General features: G+C 30.0%; 4 protein-coding genes across 4 annotated transcripts; 1 reads left to right on the top strand and 3 right to left on the bottom strand.

Annotated features, from left to right (window-relative positions):
* Positions 1–54: 54 nt before the first annotated feature.
* On the bottom strand, positions 55–231 carry B0T23DRAFT_316393 (uncharacterized protein; the record flags this gene model as incomplete). The annotated part of the gene is made up of 1 exon (XM_062834926.1): positions 55–231. One exon carries the CDS (start codon positions 229–231, stop codon positions 55–57), a length of 177 nt encoding a protein of 58 aa, XP_062693079.1.
* Positions 232–258: 27 nt separating this feature from the next.
* B0T23DRAFT_338225 (mitochondrial import inner membrane translocase subunit tim16) lies at positions 259–1,302 on the bottom strand. Its single transcript, XM_062835840.1, has 2 exons — positions 1,018–1,302; positions 259–835 (listed from the first exon to the last, which is right to left on the bottom strand). The coding sequence occupies exons 1-2, from the start codon at positions 1,018–1,020 to the stop codon at positions 413–415; spliced, it is 426 nt and encodes a 141-aa protein (XP_062693078.1). The 5' UTR covers positions 1,021–1,302; the 3' UTR covers positions 259–412.
* A 262-nt stretch (positions 1,303–1,564) lies between these two features.
* On the top strand, positions 1,565–3,172 carry B0T23DRAFT_338223 (uncharacterized protein). Its single transcript, XM_062835839.1, has 2 exons — positions 1,565–2,360; positions 2,451–3,172. The coding sequence occupies exons 1-2, from the start codon at positions 2,010–2,012 to the stop codon at positions 3,111–3,113; spliced, it is 1,014 nt and encodes a 337-aa protein (XP_062693077.1). The 5' UTR covers positions 1,565–2,009; the 3' UTR covers positions 3,114–3,172.
* Positions 3,173–3,655: 483 nt separating this feature from the next.
* On the bottom strand, positions 3,656–6,274 carry B0T23DRAFT_420363 (regulator of chromosome condensation 1/beta-lactamase-inhibitor protein II). The gene is made up of 2 exons (XM_062839734.1): positions 4,979–6,274; positions 3,656–4,912 (listed from the first exon to the last, which is right to left on the bottom strand). Exons 1-2 carry the CDS (start codon positions 5,990–5,992, stop codon positions 4,073–4,075), a joined length of 1,854 nt encoding a protein of 617 aa, XP_062693076.1. The 5' UTR covers positions 5,993–6,274; the 3' UTR covers positions 3,656–4,072.
* Positions 6,275–27,244: the final 20,970 nt, after the last annotated feature.

Below are 27,244 nucleotides of genomic sequence, written 5' to 3'. Positions count from 1 at the left end.
GGCATTCCTAGTCACCCCTTGACTGCCAACCGCCAGTATCCAACGAAACGTATGTCAAGGCGGCACTGGCCCGGAACGGAGGGCGATGGAAGGGAGAAGAAGGAAAAGCATTGTTATCGTGTGCTGGTCGTTTCGTTCTCTCCGTCGCCAAGTCGTATCATCGTGTAAAAACGGGGGAATGCAACAATCGATTTGACCGCAGTAGCAGTCAGCCGTAGCTTCCCCTTCCATCAACTTCCGCTGTGTGTGTGTGCATGTGCATGCCGAATATGTGCAGCGTCCCCAACCCCCAACATCACCAAGCCGCCGCTACCACCACCACCATCTCCGCCGCCGCCGCCGCCGTCCTTTCCGAATCGAATTTTCATCTCCAGTTCTCAAGACGTGTTCTGTCGGTCATGCCGCGTGACGATCACCGATCCTTGTAAATCTTCGGGTTCCACCCTTCTTTGACCTCCTCCTCGGCCTGCTTCTCCTCCATCTTGGGCTTAATCTCAGCCTCGAGGCGCTCGCGCGCCCGCACGACCTTGCTCTGCAGGTAGAAAGAGCCGCCCTTCTCCGGGTCGTTGGCGTCAAACAGGCGCTTGAACCGCTCCATCACCTCCTCCATGTTGGCCGCTGTGCCGTCCGCAGGCTTGTTGACATTGAGAATCTTGCACGCCTCGTCGAGGGTCATGCCGCTGGTCAGGCTGGCGCGTCCGGTAGCAGCGTTACCGTTCTTTTGCTGCGCACGCTGGTACTGCGAGGAGGCGGCCGCTTGCTTGTAGGCCTCGGCGAAGGCGCGGCCGAGCACGCGCGAGCCGACGACGACCACTTGGGTGATGAGACGGTAGGCCTAGAGAGGTTGGGAAGGGGGGGTTGTTAGTTGGCTTGTGTTTACCAAGTATGTGGAAAGCAGTCAAGTCCGGGAACTCGGGAATAGACGGTTGTGCATCGCAAGCAAGCCAGCAAGCAACCAAGCAAGCAGACAATGTGGCGCAACTTTTGTTCAACAACAAGAAAAAATAATAAGCATACCATTGTGACTATATGTGAAGGAGGAGCTGGCCCCCGAAGTGGCTAGCAATGGACTGGGTGGGCAGATGGGTGTCTGCGTCGCGGATGCAGAGGTACTTTGGGGGGAAAGTTGTCGGATGCCGTAACACGGATGGAGATGGAGATCAATCGATGGATAACGAACCGTCCAGGTCCCGTCGATAACGACGGCGCCGCCAACTTCAAAAAATTGAGCCGACAAGAGATGGGCCGGACCGCCGATTGCCGGAAATTCCTTGGCAGGGTCTTGGCATCTTTCCGGCAGCCTGTTAGGGCGGTAGAGGTACGTGCCTTTTGCCTGCCCCGGCCTTGTGCTGACCTGCTGTCAATGACATGGATGGGCTGCTTGCTGCACGCTGCAACGGGTCGGGTGTGACGACTGTGAGGTGACACTGCCGTGCCTCTGGACGGGCGGGATGACGCCTGAGGCACCAACCCACCACAGAAGCCTCCACTCACAGGGGCCTGGACCTCTGAACCACAGTGTTTGAACGCTGCAGTAAACACTGAACCAGGTGTAAGCACAAGTGGCCCGAGCAGCTGGCCGCCAACCGTTTCAAGAGGGAAGGGAAGCTTCCACTTCCACCACGACTTTTGTGACACGAATTGACATCTGAAAAGGAAGCGCAACGCAACATCATCACGACCCTTCGACTTTTGCCGTCGGCTTTTTTCTTGTCAACACTCACGCTCGTTGATTTCCGACTTTCTTCACCGAATCGATTTTCCATCATCGATTTCCGACGCTGTTTTCGCACCCCACGAACGCGCATTAGAAACGACGGGACGCTCAAGTGCAGCTATTATTGACAGTTTGCGCCTACGTCAGCTGGTACCTACGTACTCGGTCACATCAGCCCCTGTGAATCCACAGCTTCCCCTTGTTGACGATCGGGGAAGCACAACGACAACTCTACAACCACCACAACACTCCCTCACATACGAGAGCGGACCACGCCGTCACATCACCAACCATGTCGCATTACTACGGCGCACCGCCAAACCAGGGCTACGCCCCTTCCAACGCCCAGAACCTGCAGTTCTACCCCTCCTCATACACACAGCCCGTGTCCGGCCACGCAACACCTTCACAAGCAGCATACGGTTACGGCGGGCCCTCGTCATCGGGTGGCTATGGCGTAGGAACCGGCGGCTTCTCCTCCGGCTTTGGCGGTAGCAGCGCGGCCGGCGGCGTTTCGGGTCGCATGGGCGAGCAGGGCGGACTGAGGACCGGATGGCTGGCGGCCTTTTCGACGGAAGGGTACGAGGGAGAGCCTCCTCTGCTGGAGGAGCTGGGCGTTAACTTTGGACATATTCGATCAAAGGTAAGTTGTTTTGCTCATCTTCTTTCTTCCTCTCTCTCCACCTCCAGCTCTCTAGGAAGGACGGCATACTAACTAAAAAATCAAAAACAGACCCTAGCAGTCCTCAACCCCTTCGGCCGCATCGACCAACACCTAATGGACGACTCCGACATGGCCGGCCCCGTCCTCTTCTTTTTTCTCATGGGCACCTTCCTCCTCCTATCCGGCCGCGTCCATTTCGGCTACATCTACGGCCTCGCCCTCTTCGGTTCCATCAGCCTGCACGTCATCCTCTCGCTAATGGCTCCCTCGGCCGGTGTTCCCTCCTCCTCCTCCGCCTCCGCCTCCGGCCCCGCTGGCCCTGGCGCCTCAGCACAAGCCTACTCGTCCTACCCAGGCCCGTCCGCAACCTCCATCTCGTCCGCCTCCATGTCCGCCGCCGACCACGACCACAGCGCCGGTCGCTCCACTTTGACCTTTGCCCGCTCCGCCTCGGTGTTGGGGTACTGCCTGCTCCCGCTCGTGGCCACCAGTCTGGTCGGGATCGTGATGCCCATGGATACACCCCTCGGCATCGTCCTGACGAGCGCGGCCATCTTGTGGTCGACCTACTCGGCTAGCGGCATCTTTTGCGCCGTGTCGAGGATGAGGAGCATGCGGGCGCTGGTGGCGTACCCGCTTGCACTGTTTTATGTGGGGTTTGGTATTATGAGCGTGTTTAGCAGCAAGGGGAGCGGGTCGTTTGCCAAGGTTGGAACGGCTTCTTCGTTGTGATGAGTCTGTGTGTATAGTGTGTGTGTCGGAGAGGGACAAAAAGTTGGTAATGAATATGGGGGGGGGGGGGTTAGTGGGACAGGGTGACGTAGATGTAACTTGGGTAATGATGGGGTTATGTATGTATGCTTGGGATGGGTTGGGTCGGTTGGTTGACTGGCTGAAATGGTGTCCAGTGTACTTCCTGCTGGGTATCAAATATACAAAAGAAATCAAACCATTGACGATGCACCTCTTTTTGCCTTCTGCCTTTTAGCACGGGTTGATGAAAAGCATAGTGGACATGAAACTGAACGTAATGCAAAAGAGTTTAATCATCATAATATCTATTAGATCCAAGATCCATTCCATTTCACTATATTCCGTTCATCCGTTGGAATAAAAAGAGCCCTCGAAACTCCCCTCTGTCATGATGAATCTGGTCGTAGCACGGAAAATGACAGCTGCTAGCAAGAGGCCTATGAAAAACTCGTACCACGCAAAAAGTAACAGTTCAAAAAATGATGGAAAAAATAAACACCAGCCTGCCGAGCGCCCCAACCCTCCCTCCCACACCGGAACGCCCTTGAGCAGTTTATAATAGCAACTGAACACCAACACACCCCTAATCTCTCCTTGCCACACAGGCAAACCAAACAACGACCAACAAATTGCTCCGGACCGCTTGCTTTTTGATGAGTTTGTGACCAGACCAGAAGACCTTGAACCAAGGCCAGTGCCAAAGCCAGTGACCAGTGAAACCGAACGGTTGTGAAAAAAAAAAATGAACAAAATATTCTGTCCGTGACTGGGACCATTGTTGCTCAGCAAGACAAAACGTCGTTTCTTTCTTCCCACCTCTTTCAAGCTTTTCGCTCTCTTTGTCTGGTGTCTCCTTACACTTCCCAACTCAACCCATTCCTTCACGTGTTCATCGTCTGTCTGGCGTTATCCTTGACTCTTTTTTTTTTTTTTCCCCCTCATTTCTTGGGCTCAGCGCCAAGAATAGAGTACTGACCACCAGCGCCAGCAAAGATGATCTTGCGATCGCGAATCGCCGAGTTGTCGATCAGCGTAGGCGTCTCGATATCGTCCGTCGTTCCCTGGCCGGTCTGGTAGTTGGCCGAGAAGCCCCACGAGTAGACCTTGCCGTCCTCGGTGATGGCGAAGCTGTGATCGGTGCCGGCGGCAACATGGACAATCTTGCCCTCGATACCTGGCACGACGGCAGGCTGGACCAAGATTCTGGGCTTGTCCTTCTCGTCGAAGATGGTGTTCTCCTCAGTAAACGAACCCGACGGGTGGCCGACTTGGTGCCCATCGATGCGGCCCCACGTCAGCAGCTCGCCCTTGTCGTTGGTCGCGAGCGAGTGGTGCTCGCCACCGGCAATGTCGACAATGCTGTGCTCCTTGAGCGAATCCACCAGCTGCGGCTTGAGGATGAAGCCGCCATCGGTGCCGGCCTCGGCCTCGATGCCCAGCTCCGCGTAGTTGTTGAGACCCCAGCCAATCACCCGGCCCTTGGTGTCGATGATGAAGCAGTGATATGAGCCGCAGGCGAGTTTGGCAGCCTTGGCGCGTCCGGGAAGCGTGCCGATGCTGGCGGGGAAAAGGGCGCCGTTCTCGTCGCGCTCGAGCAGGCGGCGCGCAAGTTGGGCTTGCTGGCCGGCGCCCCAGGCGAAGACCTTGTTCTTCTCGTCGAGGGCGAGAACGTGGTTGGAGCCGACGGCGAGCTGCTTGATCTTGCTGAGTTGGGTGATGAGGGCAGGCGTCTTCTGAATCAGCACATTTCTGGTGAAGCCGAGAATGCCTTCGTTTGACTGTAGAGATCAGTTAGTATCGGTAAAATGAGTGTGAGACCCTGGCGCAACATTAAATCAACTTACCCTGAAAGTACCCCATCCGTAAACTTGACCAGTAGCGGTCAAGGCAAAGGTAGCGCTGTCGCTGGCGACAACTTGAACCCAGACGGTACCCTCGGGAACGTCCGTGGTGTCAATCTCGCCAGGCGTGCTCTCCTTGGGGTTGAGACCAGTGTCGTCCTCATCCTCGGAGTCAGATTCCGCATCGGCGTCGCGCAGACCACCGTCCCAAGTCGTATCGCGGCCGAGAGCGCCCTGGTCGTTGACGCCCCAAGTGAGGATCTTGTTGTCCTTGGTGAGCGCAGCGACGTGCATGCCGCCGCAAGCGACCTGAACGATGCCGCTAAGGTTGTGGTTGATGCGCGGACGCTTGACGTCAATGGGCTTCTTTCCGTCGTACTTCAGGCTGCCGAGACCGAGCTCTCCCGAGGTGCCTTCACCAAAGACAAAGATGTCCATCACTTTGGTGGGCGCCTCGTTGATCACCTTGCCCAAAGGCTTCTTCTTGGGTTCGGGCTTGGGCTTCGGGGCGGCCTTGGCCTTCTTGGGCGCGGGCTTCGCGGCTTCATCTTCGTCGGTCTTGGCTCTCTTAACCATGGGGCGAGTGCCGTTGACCTGCTTCTCATCGGCAAGCTCCTCTTGCTCCTCTTCCTCCTCGTCCTCCTCGCGCTTGCGCTTGGCGCCGGCGACGCTGTTTTCCTTATCAGAATCCTCCTTGGCGGCGGCAGCCTTCTTAACTGCAGCAGTCTTCTTAGGGCCAGCAGCCTTTTTGGGCGCAGGAGCCTTCTTCGCGGCAGCCTTGGGAGCAGCAGTCTTCTTGGGAGCAGCGGCCTTCTTCGCGGCAGCCTTGGGCGCAGCAGTCTTCTTGGTGGCGGCGGCTTTGGGCGCGGCCTTGGGCTCCTCCTCGTCCTTCTTAGCAACCTTCGCGGTCGTCTTCTTGGTGACAGTAGTAGTGGTCTTCGTCTTCTTGGTTGCTGTTTTGGCGGCAGGCGCGTTCTCCTTCGCGGTCTGCGTCGCGGCGGCTCTCTTGGGAGGCATGATGTGAAGTGAGTCTGTCAGGAGATTTTTGGTGGTTGGGTTCTTTTTCGAGGATGATTCCAAGCAGTACTGAGAGCTGGAATGGGGACAATTGGTGATATCGAGGATGTTGCAAGCTGAATTGTTTGCAAAGACGCGTTGTTAATTTTGTGCGATAGCGAAAAGAGGTCCAGGTGCGCAAGAGTGGGTTGATGTTGTGAGGGTTACCCTGTCGCAATTGGGCAAAGGTTGGGATTGTTATTGACGGGGGGGTGCGGAAAATAAACGGAAGCGGAATGGCGGAGATCGGGAGTCGGGAGAGCAAAAGGAATTTGGTGGCGCTAGGTTCGCTTCTTATTGAGCCAGGGGCCCGGGGGGAGTACTCACATGACCCGACCCCATACCCAAAGCTTCCTGACCCAAGTGGATACGCCAAGACCGACCCCACACTGTAGAAAATCTTTTAGCTGACTATTACCCCTTTAATACATTGCATACATGCCTTTTAACTTTCCCTATAGAGAAACAACCGGCGCTTTTGATCCCAATAAACGAAATTTACCTACGAATAAAAAATATACAAATCCGAACAATATTAGCCCGAATTCACCCTTCTATAAACCTTCCGCAATAATTCGCAATAATACCTACATAATCTATCCCTAATTAATCTCTAATTTATTATACTCGACGTAAAATAAATATTTACTTTATTTCTAACATTAATATTTTAATTATTATTACTAAGTTCGGTTTAATTAAATAGAATAATAAAGTATTTAATAAACTATCTACTATATTCGAATTATAGTAAATTGCTAGTATAGTAGCCGAATTTAATAAATTAAAAGATTTAAAAGATATAACCCCTCCTAATATTATAATATTTAATAACCTCCTAGTAAATTTTACATTATATTATTAATATATTCTAAATATATCCTATATTAATTAATAATTAATTTTATAATATTAATTATATAAAAATTAAAATTATAGGCCTAACGCTCATTTTATCTAATAGTATTAATTAATACTCTATCTTTATTGAAATAATATATTATATAATTACTATTTTAGAATACTTTAAATCTTTTACTCTTAGTATAATATATATTATAAATATTAATAATTTAATTAAAGATTAGGTTAAGGCTCTATAGAGCGAAATATATAATAGTAATATTTTAAAATAAAATAGTAGTATAAATAAAATTAATATTTAATTATTCTCTTATATCCTAAATTTAGTATTATATCGCAAGGAAAATACTTACGAAGGAAACTTCCTCTAATTATCTAAATAACGTTATCTATTATTATACTATATATAAATATACCGGTATTAAATATTATAAATATTTAAATTATAGAGTTTAGTAGGTATATAAATAAGGGTCTATACTTATAATCGATAAAAAAGTTATAAACCTTTTATTTTAAATCCGCCTTTAATAGGATAAAATCCTTTTAATTAAGCGAATTATTAAGTATAAATTTATCTATAATTTATCCCCGGCTTTAATTATATTACTATAACTTAATTAATGATAATTATTATTTACTAATATAATTTTTATAATTAATTGGGTATAGGCGGCCAAAATATATTAGAAAATATAGGACTATAAAGAATCGAGGCTATTTTGCAAGTTTGTTTGGCATATAAGTAAGGTATTTCCTATTTAAAATATACCCCTTATAATTAGTATTACTTATATTCCTAATTTATTTTTATTAAAATAATTACTAATTATACTCGCTATTAGTTAAAATATTAGAATTTAAAGCCGGGAAAAAGGATATATTTTTTTACTAGCCTCCCTAATAATTTTAATCGATTCTAATTAGATATTAAATTAATAATTAAAAATTATTTAAGGGACTTTATATTTAAATTATTGTATATTAAAGTATATACTAAAATATATTTTATACTAGTAAGAAAAGCTAAATATAGTAAATAGATCTTTCCTCCTTATTTTAAATATTTATTAAAAATTTATTAATAATAAATTAAAAACCGAATACCTATAAAGATATAGTACTATCCAAATTCGAAACTACAATATTATTATTAATATTTACATTCTAACCGATATTAAAACTATCTTATATATTATTATAACTTCCTATAATTAACACACACACCCACCACCACCTCCTAATAAAATTCCTTAATATATTATTAATAATTTAATAAGGGTTTTACAAAGAGTAGGAGACCCTAATATAATTTAAAGTAAATAAATTCCTAATATTAACGATATATTAAAAATTAATTATTAATTAATTTATAATTTAGCGACCTTAATTTATAATTTATATTTTATTTAGTTTTTTGGCGAATACGGTATAGATACTATTAATTAAATATATATAAGTTTTAATAATATTAATAGGGTTCGGTTAATAATTAAAAAGTATTACGCTTTTATTTAGCTATTAGGAATTTCGAGTTTTAAAATTATAATATACGAATATTAATTAAAATACTAAAATCTAAATATTTGTGTAAGTTTATATATTGGAGTTTTATTAAGAGTAAATTGCTAAATTTTTTTATTAAATAGTATATTTAGAAAATTCTTAACGATGGAACTAATTTTATAATTATTTATTTCTTTAAAGAGTAGGTAAAGTTCTTTCGTAAAGGTTTTATTAAATCCTTTAAATTGAATATAAATTATAAGTATTTTTCTAGTACGTAGAATAGAAAAATTATATAGGGTTTCTATTTAGAATAGTTGAAGCGATGTAAATTACTAAATTATTTTAGATCTATCCTTAATAAATCCCTAATAAATCCCTAATTACTATAGTTTTTCCCTTTGTCCGTATTCTAATTAATATTAATTTACTAAATATATACGCCCTTATATTTAAAACCGTATTTAAGATCTTCGAAGTTGATTATAGATATATAGTGAAATAGTGGGAATTGGACGGAAAGGGTCTTTATAGTATTATTATAAATTAAGACTTTAAAGTACTTATAAGTAGATTTTTTATTTAATGTTCTATTTTTGATATATTTGTATTAATTTCCGGTTAATTAATATAGGGTTTTTAGTATATATTTCTAAGAGAAATTATTACCGCCGTAGGCCTATGTATTTCGCTAGCCGTATAATACAATTTTATTATATCTACTTTAAATGTAGTATTTAAAGATACGTTTAGAATAATCTTTAATTGTAATAATAAATAGAAGGTTTATTTATATATAAAACCCTTAATAAATATATATAATTTTACTATTATTTGAAATGTAAATTGGGCTCTATTATTTTAAATTTATATTAGATTTCTAATCATTTATATTATAAAGAATTTATAAAAGGAGGTTCGGAATTGGGTTTAGAATAAATCTATTTTAATTATTTATATTAAGTACAATTATATTTATTTAAATATAAACTAAGAGATATAGGATATACTACGACTAAATATTAATATAGTCGAAATACTATATTAATAATCCTACCGTTAGAGCAATTGGTTTATATCGCTTCTTCCGTATATTTATATATATATTTATTACAATTAGGGATTTATTACTGATATATCCAAGATTTATTATTAATATATTCTTATTAACTTACTAGTAGGAATATAAGATTCGATTGTACTTTTATAGTATATAAGGAAATTTGGATAAAGTATAGTATTAAATTTAAATATTAAGCTAATTTACTAATGGATTAATTAAATTGTAATATAACGAAAGTAAATAGTAGGTTAATAGTTTATTAATAATTTACTTAATATAATAGTAGTTAATTTTATATAAATAAATGAAAGAGGGATAGTACTCTAATAAGAAAAGAGAAAATAGTTAAGAAAATACTAATTTATTTCGATTTAATAATATTTTTTCGTCCCTTAGTTCCTCCTTTTATTTCTATTCTACTAAATTAAGTAGGATTAATATTTAATAATTCGTTAATTATATTATTATTCTAAACTTTTAATAATTATTAATTATTTGTATAGGCTTTGTCCTTTAGTATTATAATTCTAAGGTTAGTTGGATTTTTGTATACTTTAATAAAATATAATAAATTTAATATTTAAATTAGATGTTTAATATTATAAATATTTATTCTGTGTATGCGAATATTAATTTAAAGGGTAAGAGAAGTATAGGCTGTAGAGAAGGATAGAGTATTTATATATGCCCTCGAATTTAAAATTCTTTAAATAAAGTGAATTGAAGTAGAGAAAGTATGTAAAAAGGAATATAAAGAGGTAGCCGAGGCGGAAATTATAAGTATTAAAATATAAAAGAAATTATTAAAATATAAATAAAATTATAGGAATTAATAAAGGGGGGTAAATAAGTAGGAATTGGGGTATATTTACCCGAAGTATTAATTTACTATACGAATATTAGTAATTTAATTAGGATAGATCCTTGTATAAGATCCTTATTTTATAGGATTTCTTAATAATGGAAATCGATTAATAGTTATTGGGCGACTAATAGAAGATCGATTATTTATATATTTATAAGGTTATATTATTAAGCGAATAAGGATTTAAATATTATATAATTTAAAGTTTATAAGTTATATAGGGACCCGGATTAATAATTATTATATAGTAAAGTATAGTAAGTATATACCTAAGGTAAATTACCCCCGTAGAACCCCTCTATATACGGTTCGTCCCGCCTTTATATATATAGGGAATAGTATATAAATATTAATATAATAATTATACCTAACGAATAATTATAATATATAATAATAAAGAACGTTTAAAGGGATTAAATAGAAGTGTAATATAAAATCCTTTATTGAATTTATTAAGTATTTATATTAAAATTCCCTATAATTTACTTATGTTATTTCTTTATAGGGAAATATTAGTATAGTCCGTACTTTAGAGTATCTACCCTAAATTTAGGTAGATCTATATTAAATTATTTATATAATTCTTCCTCGGTCGGTCCTTCTAATTCCTCTTTTCCTCTTTCTTTTAATAACGTACTTTCTAAATAAGATTTCCCTATAGGGAAATAATATAAGTAGAGAAAATTAATACTTTATATTCTTATAAGAGACTTTTAATAATCTTACCCGTTATAAATATAAAACCCTCCCCGGTCGTCCCTTCTAATTTATATTTCTATTTTTATTTTTTAAATAATATAGTTTAAAGTAAAGTTTCCCTATATAAAAATAATATAGGCAATAAAGACTAATATTTTACTTTATTGTAAAAGATATTTATTATTTTAATTATAAGTAATATTATTATTTTTTTTATAAGGAAATAAAGTAGTAGAAATAGTCAATTTAAAGGTTAAGGGTAATTTAGTTATTAATTTAAACCCTAAGCTATTAATTAAATTCTTTAATAGTAAGAAATTCGAGACCCTTTCGGCTTTATACTATTTACTATTTATTTAGTATAAATTAATTAATAGAAATAATTTAATAATTGTAAAATATAAGTTATAGTAAATTAAGGACGTTTTAATATAAGCGGACTATCTTTACTATAATAGTTACTATAATATCCGGATAATTAAAACCTTTTTTAACGTTTTATTTAAGCTTATTTCTCCTAAAAGTAGTAATGTATACCCTTTCGAGGTTGGTTGTACTAAGCCTATTATATTAGAGTTCTGCAATAAGGAATTGGGCAATCTATTAAATAGGTTTATTCTAAACTAAATTATTATTTTTGTATTTAAGGCGAAGGCTGTATTTAGGGTACTAGTATATATAATAGTATTCAATTATTTTAATATAATTATATTAAGAAATTATATAGAATATAAATATAAATTACTAATATATATTATAATATAATCCTACTTATACTTTCCTTATAGAGAAATATTACCCGACTTACTATATTCTTTCCCTATAGAAAAATATTACCCGTATTATTATATTAACTTTTAGTTTTTATTATAGTAGTTGAAATTTTTAGCCCCTTCCTTTATTTAAAGACCCTTTATATTTATAGCAATACCCTCTAGAACGGCACTTCCTTCAATACATAGAAATAATTATTAAAGGATTTCCCCCAATCCTTTATATACTTATAATATAATTATATTCTAATTTTTATTGCTAAAGTATTATATATCCCTCCTATTCCCTATACTATCCGGGTTAGAGATTTAAAAAACCCTATATTAGAATAACGCCGCTTAATAAATTAAAATAAAATTTATTTAATAATTACCTTTCTTGTAATATACCTTACTTACTTTAAAACCTTTACTATAGGTATAAATTTTAATAGTATATTATATTATACCTAAGATTTTTCTAAATAGTATAATTAAAGTAGCTACTCTATAAATAATTAGGTCCGCATTATACTCTATTATAATTACTTTATTACTTAATATATTAATAAAAATTATTATTTTATTAATTGTAATAGTATTATACCTAAAAAAGCTACGTTGTATATAATTATATTTAAAGATAATTAGTATAAAATACTATCGGAAGCTGGATATAAAAATTCTATTGAAAATATTATTTAAGTAATAAATAATAATATTTTTCTTATAATTTATAAGGGCTTCGCTAAAATAAATAATATAATGGATATTAATACTATTCGTACCCTTTTATATATATACCTCTATAATTCTATATAGAACTTCGCTACCTTCTATTAATTTAGGAGGTATATATTAGAACTATATTAGTGAAAGAAATTAATTTAAAACTAATGCGAATAGTTAAACTACTTTAATAATAGATAGAACCTTTCGAAAATCTATATTAAAATTTCGGTAAATGTATTATAATTAATATTTAAAGTTTTAAATAGCTAGGTTATTAAAATCTTATTAAATAGGATTCTTATATTTAAATACCTTCAGCCCTATTAATACCCGTTTAATAAATTACTTATTAAAGTTAAATCGATATTCTTTAATTAGGGGGCCTTAGTAAAATATTTAAATAGGGATAAAAATATTGAAGTATATAAAAAATTAATAGATCGTTTAAGGGATAACGTGATTATTTTTTAAAAGAGGGATAGTTTAGAGCCTAATATAATGGTGAATAATAAAGCGCTCTTTAATTAATAGGCGGTTTTATAATAGTAGTGTAGGTTTATTGTATTTATATTAGTAAAATATAATTACCTGCTATCCAAACTTCCCGATAAAAACTTTATTTTTAAAATTATAAAGGAATAGGGCTATTATATAGACGAAGCGTAATAGTAGGATAATAAGAATAGTAAAAATTTTAATCTCCTTACGTTTAGGGACTATTATAATTAGGTAAAATAGGGATTAAACGGAAAGAAGGACTATTTATTACCCTATTAATTTATTAGTAAATTAAATTATTTAATATTTATATTCCTATCTTACTTTTATCCGACTACCCTTCAATTTTCTATACGAGGAAATAATAGATTAATTGTATTTATAAATATTTATATTATTTGTAAATTAGAGGAGAGTTTTTTAAAAGTGGTTATATTAGTTAATAACGTTAGTACTAAGAAAATAATTATGTATATAATAGTAATTTTAATATATATAGAAGAAATAGAATATAAGAGTAAAATAAGATAATACGCTGCCTATCTTTCGCTAATTTTAATATTATCCAACCTTATTATTTAAATATTTTATAAATATATAATTATATTCGGAGATTCGTTTATTTTTAAATACTTTTATAATTATTATAATACTATATCCTAGTAGAATAATTATACGTAAATTATATTGATTTAGTAAGAATTTAATATATTTATAGCCGTGTATATTGAAAAGTGCGATAATCCTAATACGGCGCAATTTATTATCCTAACTACTATTTCTATATATTATTAGTACTAAGTACGCAAATTTCCCTTTTTTAGCGACGGGTCTCCTATTAAATATAATAAATATATCCTATAAAATTAACTGGTAGAGGTCGGTAATAATTATAACGCTAGCGGTGCGAATAAGAAGGCTTTTATTAAAAAGCGAACTCCGAAGAAAAATTTAAAGAAGAAAGGTTTAAAGAAGAAAGGTTTAAAGAAGACTGTTCCTATTAATAATAAGTAAAAAAATAATAAATAAGACGATAATAAGTGAAAAGATAATAAATAAAAAAATAAGGAGATTATTAACTCCGCCGAATTATAAGCGGAGGAGGAGGAGGATAAAGATTTGGAAGATAATACCGAATAAATTTTCTTATAATAGAAAAATCCTAATTATTTATAATTTCTTTATAGGGAAATAAAGGTATTTACTAATAGTTTCCTTATAGAGAAATAAAGATATTTATTAATAATTTCTATATAGGGAAATAAGGGTATTTTCTAGTAATTTCTATATAGGGAAATATTATATAGCTTTTAATTGTAAAATACTAATATACTAGTAAATTATAGTATAAATAAAGTCCGAAAATCGTACTTTTACTATTTAGTAATAACGTCGGTCGAAAGCGCGATGTTTTATAGAGTTATTTATAATGAGGTGTAGTTTATACGTAATAAAGATTCTGTAATATAGAGATAAATCCGCCTATTACTTAAGTGTACTATTATTTATATTTCTACTACCCCCCTTTTAAATAGGGTAATAGATTTTAATATATTTACCTCCTTAGTATAGGAAAATATAGCGTTCCCTATTTAATTTCCGGACTATTTTACCGGCGAAGTCCTTATAAAATTTAATAAATTTTATTATAATTCTAATTATCCTATTAATTTTTAATTTAATTGTAATATACCCGGATTTGCTAGTATCCTTAATAACCTTTAATTAATTTAAAAAATATAGGGGTTTAAATAGTAAGCCCTTAACCCACTTGCTTAAAATTTAGTATTGGATAATAGGGCCGTTATATCGTCCGGTATTATATTTATCGTTGATAATTATAAATATATTTAATTATTTTATAGTATAATAACCTTTATTATTCTATTTAATAGTATTATAATATACCCGTCGGTTAATATTCTGCTAATAATTATCCATTGTATTGTATTTGCCTATTGCGCCCTAGGTAATAAAATTGCAATTATAACTAAAACTATACTTAAGCGTCTATATAGCGATCCTATATATAATACGGAGGATTCTAAAAATATTAAAAAGAAAAAGGGATTCGATATAATATTAATTCGTTCTTTATAATACTTTACGCAAGATTATTATATATTTCAACTCCTAAATATCTATAATCCTATTACAATTTTAAATATTAAAAAAATAAAAAAACTCCTATTTAGAAAATTAGAATTCCCTAACGCTACTTATATTTTTAATAAAGAAGATTTATTAATTAAGCTTAATATTAATATTATTAAAGCCCTCCTTAAGAATAATTATAATAATAATTTAATATATATATTTTCCTAGCTAAATTAAAATCTAAATATTTAGCCTCCTATCGATCCGACCTAAATACTCGCCTTTTATTATAGTAAATCTCTATTATAAATATAAATATTAGAAGAATATTTTAAATAGAAAAAGTAAAAGAAATGTATATTAGTAATTGTTAACTCGCTTTAAATATAGATATAAGTCCCTTTAATTGCTTACTATAGTTTATTTGTACTAATATTTTTATAGGACCCTTGTATCCCTATTAGAAAAGGCCTCTTTCCTAATATAGTCTATTAAATTTAATTAAGTGTAATTAGAATAGATTACTATTATTTTGGATTAGAATTTATTATAAACGAATATTAATATTCTTGTTTTAAATTCTAATATTAATACGGCCGGATTAAACGTATATTGGTAATATTATATTGGTATTAAATTCTTATTTATATAGAATATACTAATTATATTTTAATATATCGGACGTTTCTATTAGATCGGATAGACCGAGCTAATATAATAGTTCCTCCCGACTATTTATAATACTATTAATATATAGTAAAAAGAGTATATAATGAAAAAGGTTAATTTATATTTCCTTATAGAAAAATATTATTTATAGGTTCGCTAATTTAAATTAGTAGGTTTATTCCTTCTAATTAGAGATTAGTATTAAATATATTTATAATAAGTATTTATAAACGTTTTTATTATATAAAACCGCGAAAATTGTAATATTATATAAATTTAACCGCTACGCTTAAGTAGTATCCCCTCTTTAAAAAATTAAGGATTATTATATAGTATACGTAACGTATATTAGTTATGTATATTCCTTGCTTATTTAATATTATATTATATATAAAGAGGGTTTTAAAGATAGTAAAATAGGTTAGGCTATCCTTAAATATTTGCCTCTTTATAGGTTAATATTTATAAATTTTATTTTTAATAGTATTATTAATAATATTATCCTTATAATTGAGGATTTAAATAAGGTATTTAGGGACGCTATTAATTTATCTAATATAAATATTATTCTTAAATATAAATAGGTAGAGGAAGAGCGATATTAATTTGTAACGGACCTGGTTAGCGCCCCTATTAGGTTTTCTAAGGATAAGTAATGTAAAAGAATAATTATATAAATTAAGGTTATAGATAAGATTGGTTAGGGTAATATTATAATTAAATCCGAAAAAGAATTAATAAAAATCCTTAAATTAAATAACGAATTTAAAAAGGCCTATTAGAATATTATTATATTGTATAACCTATAGTTAATTAATAAACAACCTATAGAGAATACCCCCTTTAAATTATTTATAATTAAATAATTATATTAATTAAACTTCCGAAGTAATTTTTGCGAAAGTATTACGCCGGAAGTCGATTCTACTATTAATATATTTATTATAATAAATACTATTGAAAATATATAAACTTTCTCTATAGGGAATAAAAATAGCCCTTCCGAATTACTTATAGTTAAGTATTAGTAATAATTAAATTACCGAAGTAATTTTTATAAAGGCGTTATATTAGAAATCGACCCTATTCTTTTAATTATTAAGGATATAATAAATATTATTGAAAATATATAGACTTTTTTTATAGGGAATGAAGATAGCCCCTTCGAATTATTTATAATTAAGTATTAGCGATAATTAGATTACTAAAATAATTTTTATAAAGGTATTATATTGGAAGTCGACCCTATTCTCTTAATTATTAGTAATATAATAAATATTATTAGAAATATATAGATTTTCTTTATAGGGAATAAAGATAGCAATAATATTTATTCTTATATAGAAATAAGCGGAATTTAATTATTTTCTAACTCTAATTTAAACTTCTCTAATATTTTGTAATTGGATAATAATAGTAGTTAAAGTAATTTTATAAATATCCCCTATTTAAAAAACGGGAAGGTAAATTTTTTAGTCCTATTTTTAATGTATCCTTAATTTATTACTAATAATTTTTTAAATTAATACTAGAAAGATAAAATTAATATATAAGGAGTATTAAAATATATTTTTATTTATTCCCTATATTTATCCGGAATATAAAGTAAACTCCCGTACTTATAAATTTTATATCTATCTTTTTTAAAACTTTTATTAATTATTAATTTATTATAGGCCCCCCCCCTATTTACCCTCCTAATAATAGTGAAGGTTAGTACTATATTATTTAGACCTACTTCTAAAAGAATAGAGGCGAAGATATATCCTAAATATATTATAAATCGATTTAAATTTTAAACTAAACTCTAATTATATACAGGATATAATATAAATTAAGAGAATAAAAGTATTTTAAAGATAGACGACTAGATAATGAGATTTTAGGCGAATATAATACTATAATTAATAAAATTTCTATTATCGTTTTGGGGGAGGTTTTTTTCTTATATTCTAATTTTTTTACTAATAAATAGTTAAATAATAAGACTTTAGGCAAGTATAATACTATAATTAATAAAATTTCTATTATTATTTTAGGGGAGGTTTCTTTTTTATATTCTAATTTTTTTAGAATTAGATATTATAGGATTAATATTATAAGTGTAGATTGGAGGGTTATATTATATTTTCTATTTTTCGCTTCTTACTATTTAATATAGATTATTATATTTTTATTTTATTGTAAGGGAAGAGAAGATAAAAGAAGAAATATCCTCTTATTAATAGCGAATTCTTTAATAGCGAGAAGAAAAATTATAAATACCTCTCGTAGTTCTTATTTTATTTTTTATTTTATTAAAATACTTTATTTTAATTTTCCTATTAATAAATATAAATCCCTTACTCGCTTTAATCGAAAGAAATTATAAAAGTATTTTATTCCTAATTTTCATTTTCAAAATTCAATTTATTCATTCTAATAGGTATCTATATTAATAAGTCCTTAATATTCACTAAATACAGTCTAATCCTTACTCTATACCCTACTTAGACTGTACTATATTTAGCCTTCTAAATTCCATTAATCTCCCTCTTTCTCTTCTTCTCTATAATATATATTTAATTAATTATATTTAACTATTTAATTTTATTAGTAATTTTATAGCTTATTTTTTTAATTAGAAGTCTTATAGGGGCTATTTATATTAATTTACTTATTTTTAGGGAAATGCGTTAATAGTCTTAATTTGTAATTACTAAATTATATTCTAATAGGCTTGTATAGAATTATAATTAGCGCCGAATTAATTACGAATATAAAATTTATTTATTTATATTTAGTAGGATCGGTTACTAAAATAATTAGTATAGTTAGGTACTAATATAATTCTAAATAATTGAAATAAATAAGGACGGATCCGTTTCCTTTAAAATAGATTCTTCCTTTAGTTAATTATTACTTATAATTAGAAATTCTTATTTAATAATATTATTTATTAATATAAATTCTAAATTATAATTAATTGTAGTTCCTTATAATAAATTTATTACTCGGTAATAAAATCCGCCGTATATTAATCCCTTTAATAAATATATTAATAATAAATCCGTTACAAAGTAGTATAATAATTACAGTCTCAACTCCCTATAATACCGTAGTACTAATAAATCTATTCAATTACTCTCCTCGCTCTTAATATAATAATTACGGATAAAATTCTTTAAATCCAATAATTAACCTCCTCCTTCGCCCTATTCTAATTTATTTAAAGTCCGCCCCTCCTTCTTTAGTTATAGATTTTTAGATATAAATTTAATTAGGATTACCGAATAATAATTTTACTATTAAATAATTATATTTAATTATATTTTTCCTCTACTATAAAAAGGCGAAGATATAATAATATAAAGTAAAAGGGGTTAATAAACCTTTGAATTTTTTTTATAGGGAAATAAGAGAATAAGAAATAATAATATATCCGACGATTTAGAAATGTAGTTCGGAAATCTTTTAAACTATTTCCTCTAAATATTATTCAATAATATTTAAAAATCTTCTATACGGAAATTAGTTTTTTATAATAGATATTCAACTTTAATTAGCCCCTATCTACTTCCCTACTACCCCGTAGTATAATTATTTTAAATCTATAGGGTTAAATAGTATAATATTTAAATTAATAGGTGGGTGAGGGTAGTAAGCCGGATATTATAATTATTTGGCCCTATAGGTCCGAAGAGATGTATAGGCTATTAGAGGTGGTTAAGCGATTAAAATTAGTAGAAATCCCCTATTATTAAACCCTGGAAATAATTTTCCCTATAATTATATAATATATTAATTAAATTATTATATTTATATTTAAAATTCTAAAGGTAATTTCTATACTTCTAGACCTCTAGAAATTTAATATAGAATTAAAGGATTTCCAAATAGTTTGTACTTAGTTTTTAAAATTTATTTCCGAACTAATATTTTTAAATTACATTTCCAAATCGTTGGATAAACCTTAAAGTATAATTGTAAGGGTTCGAATATATATAATATAAATTAGCCGATTGAAATTAGTAAGCGGAAATATTGCGGTATAGGGTTATTTTGTAATCCGCTGTATATGGGGCGTATTAATTTCGGAACTATTAACCTAAAAGATTAGTTTTTAATTTACTAGGTATTAATATTTAGTAAAGTAATAAAGTAATTAGTTAATTAAAACGGGTCCTAACTAATTATTAATTATTTAAATAAAATTTTTAATTTATTAAATATATATTTATACTTCTACTTTATAAGGACGTTGATAAATTTATTTTAATAGGTCTATTCTAAATAATAAACCGTAGGCAAATAATTATAATAGAAAAAAAAACTTATATATATTATTTATTTAATATAAATATAAGATTTTCTTTATATTTCTAAATAAAGTTATAAGTTAAAGAAGAAATTAAAAAAGTAAGTTCCTATATACTAAATATTATACTATCCTTATACCTCTTGTCTAATATTTATTATAATTTTTTTTTTAGTATATTTCGGTAGAGATACCCGTAGACTGAGAATTATATAAGCCCCTATAAATAATAATTATAATAATAAATAAAGGTACGAATATATTCTATTTATATTATATATAATAAATAGTCTAATAAAAAGTGGTTTAATTTATAATACTATCCTTATATATATAAACGCGAATCCTACTTTGCTTATTTACTATATACCTCCTTACCCCCCCCCTCCCCCCTTCCTTCTTATTAAATTTAGTTTTCCCTAAATCTTTACTTTCTTAACTCCTATTTTGTATTTCTTATTTTTAATAACGTATATTCTTATATACTTTTATTACTTTAAAATCCTCCTTTACTATTCTAATTACCTTACTATATTTCTTTATTAATATAATTACTATTTAGATTCAACTGCTTTAATAATTGAAGATTTAGGTTAAATATTGTATTAAAGATTTAATATAGGCTACCGTTTATTTCTTACCTATCGCCGCCAAAATTCGGCCGCTTTGGTAGCTAAAGATTTATATTAAATAATATATTAAGGATATTCGAAGTAATTTAAAGGAATATAGTTTAATTTAATATTTTATTGTTCGGTTATTAGAAATTTATTTTATAATATTATTATAATTATAATTCCTAACCTATAATTATAGTAGAAAGCGGAAGAAGTTAAACGGATAATATCACGCAATAGGTCTTAATAATACGGGTAAAGTAGAGGTTTAAAATTCTATACCTATAATATCCGTTTAAACGTTATTAATTTATTTGCTAATATAAATTATATAGGGAGATATTGCTAATAATAATATAGTCTCTAACTACCGATCTATACTACCGAATATAAAATAAAAAGATGTGTATAATATAATGTAGAGGGACGAGGAGTATTTCCTATTATAATTTCGGATATAAGAATAGGTATTCCTAAATTCTATAATAGTTAATTATAGAATAAGTTCTTTATTTACTCTTTCTATTATAATGTATATTAAATTATTAAGGATATAGTAGTATAATTTATTTATTTTACCGCTACTATTCGAAACTCTACCTTTCTAACCTTTGCTAAAATATATAAAATTATCCGGGGTAGTATTTAATATTTAGAATATTTAATTAATTTAAAAAGACTACTAATCCGTTCTAATAAACCCGTTCACCTTTAAGCGTATTTCTAGTCTATTTATATTAACTATTATTGAAAATACTTATAATAAATACTAATCGTTCGTTTTTATTGCTTTATTCCTTAAGTAGAGGGATATTTAAGGTAAAATTTACGAAAAGGTATATATATAATTATATTTTAAAGTAATTACTATTAATCTTTTTATAATTAATAAGTAACTATAAAGGATATACCCTAATTCTAAAGGTATATTCCTTATTCTAAATTTCTAAATAAAATTTAGGCTACTATAGGATTGGAAAGGCTTTATTATAATATATAAACTAATAAATTTATTCGAATAAACTACTATTATTTAAGTACTATATTCGAATTTAATATTCCTATACTGTACTGTTTAATTATAATTCGAGATAACTAGTAATAAATAGTTTAATAATTTGGATTATTTAAATAATATACTCAAACTATATAGTTCGGATTACTACCTAGTACTAATCCTAAAGACTAATTACCTATTAGATTATCGCCGGAAAGGGAATTAGCTTTTATAAATCTACCTATTAGATTTTATTAAAACTATTAGAATTAATATTAATAATACTAATTTAATAAAAGTAGTATCGCGCTATAGGCTAAATAACGTATTGATACGTTCTTACTTTAATTTACTTTATTTAGTAGAAATAGCGTTATTTAGAATTAAGAATAATATATATAATATATATTACGCCTTATTTATATTTTATTTTTATTATTTTATATATTAATTGAAATATTATTTTTATAAATACCTCTAGCGTTTAACTATTTTACTAGTTTAAGAACCTAATATTGTAGATCGAAGTAATTAATTGCAATATTTTCTATATTAGGTTCGAATTTACTAAATAAGTAGTACGTTATTATACTATAATATCTTTATAAATATAATTAGTTTTATAGGTAAATATTCGGATAGAATAATTAGAGGATTGGATAAATAAGATAATAGTCGTAGTGATTTTAATATATAATATATTTTCGAATTAGAATAGGTTGGTATTAAAGGCTATATATTAAAATTAGTTAAGGCTAAACCGTACTTTATAGGATATTATATTAAATTTATAAGAGGGTTTATAGTAGTATAAATAAAGTAATTTCCTTTTAAAATTAATATAAGTTTGAATTTTTATTAAATTATTTAAATGTGTAATTATTGTATTTTTTAATTTATTCGTCCTCTAACCTAGTAATTTAAGTATTAATATTAAGCGATTTTGCGCGCCCGTTTTTTCTTTCTCTATAGATAAATATTAATTACTTTTTAGGCCGTCTAAGATTATTTCCCTATAGAGAAACTTTAAATTTATATAAATTTTAATATTTAAAATTTTTCTATAGGGAAAGAATAGATCCTATGAGGGAAATTATATTTAATAGCCTATTTAATAATATTATTTAATTTAGATAATTGCCTACTATAAAATATCCCCGATTGGCATCGCCCGGGTTACTCGCTATTATACGAAAAAATAGAGAAAATAATTTTTATTTTAGCGAGGCCCCTTCTATACTTAATTATTAAATTATAATTTAATTAATTATATAGAGCTACGAAAAAGCCTATGCGGGGAGGTAAAGAAATATATATAGGTTTATTATATAGAATAAAAATAATAAATATTAGGAAAGATAAACGGATTTTGAAAGGTACGTTGAAAATATTATATAAAAATTTTTTTAAATATTAAACCAATATTTTCGGCCTCCGCTAATTTATTTATATAGTATTTCAATTTTAGTAAGTAAAATAATATTAATTTATTTAATCCTAATTGTATTCTAGTTAACCCTTATCCGGTAATTATTTATTTTCGTCCTTAAATACTATACTCCGTCTCTTTAATTCCTTTAATAAAGCGTAAATAAAATTAACTATATTAAACTTTATAAATAAACTATTAACCGAAATTTCTATAAATATTTTAATAAAGTTTTTATTTGTTATAAATATTATTTTAAAAATATTCCTATTAATTATAAGGAAAATACTTATATAGGGTACCCGAGGTATTTTCTAAATAGGGTAATTATTACGGCGGATATACTAATAATTCGGAAGGGTATAGAATATTACTATATCCTTGAAAAATACGAATCCTAATATTTAATAGTTAATATATAGTACTTATAGGGTATAGGGTAGGAATAGAATTCCTCTAATACTTTTTATAATAGTTAATTTTTAGGTATATATTTTGAATTTATATATAATAAAAAAATATAGAATAAAAATTTGTCGGTATACTCTTTTAATCCGGTTTTTTAAATAGGGGTGGACGTAGCGGAGGATTTAAAAGTAAAAGGGGTTAATTTCGAATTGTTTAATAAATAATTTAATTTAATAATTGAAAATTATAAAGAGTAGTTTAAGTAGGAGGTTCTGCTATATAAACGGGGATAATTTTTAAATTAAGGGCGTTATTATAAACGTTTAGTTAAATTAAATAGTTAAATACTTTAATTATTTAAATATATAAATATATTATAATTTATTAAATTAAATTAAAATTTTTAATTAATTATTATAAGCGAGTGAGTAGAGGTGTTTTAGTATAGGTAAGGGTTTATACCTATAACGGAACCGTATGTTTAAAGTGTTTTATATAAAGATATAAATTGTTAAATCTTCGCTAATTGTATTATTTCCCCGTAGGAAAACCTTGCTTCGAAGAAGTATAGTTAAAAGTAGAAAAAAATAAATTAGGAAGAATGACTGGGAGGAAACTTTTATAAAATATTTCGCTTTATTAATAGAATTAGAGAGTATCTTCTATAGAGAAGTAAATTGTTAAATCTTCTTTAATTATATTATTTCCCTATAAAAAAACCTTACTTTGAAATATAGTTAAAGGAAGGTAGGAAAAATAAATTGGAAGGAACGACTGGGAAGGGAGGAGGGGGGTTTTTATAGAATATTTTGCTTTTTTAATAGAATTAAGGAGTATCTTATATAGAAAAATAATTATAATTTCTCTATAGGGAAATTTTATTTTAAGGATGTATTATTAAAGAAAGGGAATATATATATTTTGGAATAAATAATCCGGAGCTTTATAGAAAATATTGCGAAAGAATAATACTAATTTACCGACCTTCAATTTTATTCTTTAATCCTATCCCTAGTACTTTAAAGTTACTATAATTAAAAGTTTCTTTTTAATACTTTATCCCCCTATTCTAACTTATATTTAAATTTCGTTTACCCCGGAGGTATAGAGGCTATTATTTATAATATTTAGACTATTATTATATAGGTTTAAGAGGTTAATAAGATTATTATTCGCGATATAGGATTGAATTAATCTTATTTAAATAGGACTTTATATTTGAAATTTTAAGTTAAAATATTTTAATTGGAGGAGGGCCCTATTTAAAATATCCTAATTAAATTACTATTTCCGTTGGCTTAATATTATTTCTATTTTTTAATAGTCTTTCCTCCGCTAAGTTAGTACTTAATAAATTATTTATTTATTTTTTTATTAGAATTATTAAAAATAAATCTCAATTTTTAGTACTTCCTTACTTTTATTTATCTATTTAATATCCTTATATTTTTATCCCTTTTAATACTAATAAATTTATCCAATATATCGCTTCGATTTCTATTTCTATTTTTGGGGTAAATATTAATTATTATCCGTCCTTCTATTTTCTATTAATATTCGTACGCTTCCTACAATTTAAAGTTCTCTTACTATAAAAAGATTTTTATATTTCTTCTTCTAATTAATATCTTTTTTTCTTAATCCTTAATAAACCTTAGGTACGCCAATTCATTTTAACCTTTATTATTATATTTTCTTATATCCTTTTTTATTATATTTTTTTTCCTATTATATTTTCCTTCGTTAAATATTCGAATTTCCCTTATAATATTATATTTCCTTCAATTTACTGTTTATACGCTATCTGTCTTCGTTTAATTATAATAAGTATTAAATTCGAATATTTTGTAGTTATTAAATTTAATTTAAAATATTCGTCTTTCTTTTATATTAAAATATTTAAGGAATTGTAGATTATAAACGACTTTACGCTACTATTTACTCTTAATAAATATAAGTTATATTAAGAAAAGCCTTATATGAATATGTAATATACCCGAATTTGTAATATTTTAATTAGATTTAATGATAATCTTTGAATTAAAAAGGCCGAAGTAGATGTCATGGCCCTGTCTGGACGGGTCATGCCCTGGCACAGTACCTGTAGGAATGCGATTGAATTAATTGGTTGTAGATTAGATAAGGAAGAGTGGGCTGTAGTGGACCTAGCTCTGGGAGCATATCTCCCATCGCCAACTGCGCGCACAACTCTTTCCTTTTATTTTACTCTTTAGTTGTAAATTCTATATTGAACGTCAACACTGCTGCAGCCCCGCCTCGCTCGTTACGTGCCTTTACAGTAGATAGATAAAAGGACGAAGCCGAAGAATAAAAGGACCGAGCTTAAAGAAAAGTAAATAATTTTAGGAGAAAGATTATTGAATTAGAAGTAGAAATTATATAGTTGCGGGTAGGGCCTATAAAATATATTTAAGTAATATATAATATTTATAATAATTAAAAAAAATATTATTACTTCTTACCCTATTATATAATTATAAGTTCTATAAAGTAAATTTAAATATAGGAAAAATACTAATATTAATTAGACCTAGCTAAAAATATTACGCTAATATCTTATAACCGGCATTCTAAATTAGAAATTAATATAGAAATAATATAATAAAAAGGAGAATATAAATATATAAATTAATTAGGTATATCCTAATATTAAATTTATTATATTAGAGGAAGGAGAGGTAATTATTCTAAATTTATTTAGTCTTATCGATAATAAAAGGTTTAATTTTAATACCCTCCTAACCTAAATTTAGGTTAGGATCTTTAAATTCTAATTTTTTAAAAAGAGTAAATTTATTTATATTATTTCCTAATTCGACCCTTTTATTCTAAATAAGGACTTTCTAAAGGAAGAGAATACGGCCTTTAGAAATTGAAGTAATTTCAAATATGTTTTTTTTTAGGGCGAATGTAATTATAATATTATTTATAGTAGCCAACCCTCTAATTTACTCCTACGGATTTTCCTAGTATATTATTAATTCTATTTTATTAATACCTACTACTTTTATAACTTTAATTTATTTATTTTCTTTAACCTAGGTGAATTTTTATAGTTTTATTAAGGGATCGGCCCGGCCTACGTTAACCGGTTATAATATTTTAAAATTATATTAATAGAAAATTAATTCCTAATTATTCCTTTAGATAAAAAGGGCCGTATCCCTATTTCGTACTATACCTCCCCTCTTAATTTTCTCCTAAACTATTATTATTTTAAAAGTTTAATTATTTTCGTTAATAAAAATAAGAAGAAATATACTTATTATTAGTATAAAAATTTAATTATTTAGAATATTATAATTCGCCAAATTGCTAATTAATTTAATTAGTATAAATATCGCGCCCTTTACTATATTCAAAAAATAGATTTCATTTATACCCTCTATAATTTAAAATAAATTCGTTTTTATAATTTATATAAAGTTATTATATTTATATTTAGGACTACTATCCGTAAATTAATAATTAATTAATCGTTCGTTAAGGACATTATAAATATTACTACTATACAAAAAGTGCCTAACTATTAAGAAAGTTTAAAATTAGAGAATTTAGAGCTTCTTTTTAATAATAATAGTTAATAAAAAGTTTAGGACCCTAGCTAAATAAATTAGAAGTTCGTTAAAAACTTTTATAATAATAATACTAATATATAATTATATAACCAGCTTTTTAGTGAGGTTTATAATATTAATA

This window comes from Neurospora hispaniola, assembly GCF_033458365.1.
Source record: "Neurospora hispaniola strain FGSC 10403 chromosome Unknown B0T23scaffold_4, whole genome shotgun sequence".
Classification (NCBI taxonomy): domain Eukaryota; kingdom Fungi; phylum Ascomycota; class Sordariomycetes; order Sordariales; family Sordariaceae; genus Neurospora; species Neurospora hispaniola.
This window is presented reverse-complemented; position numbering and strand designations above follow the sequence as displayed.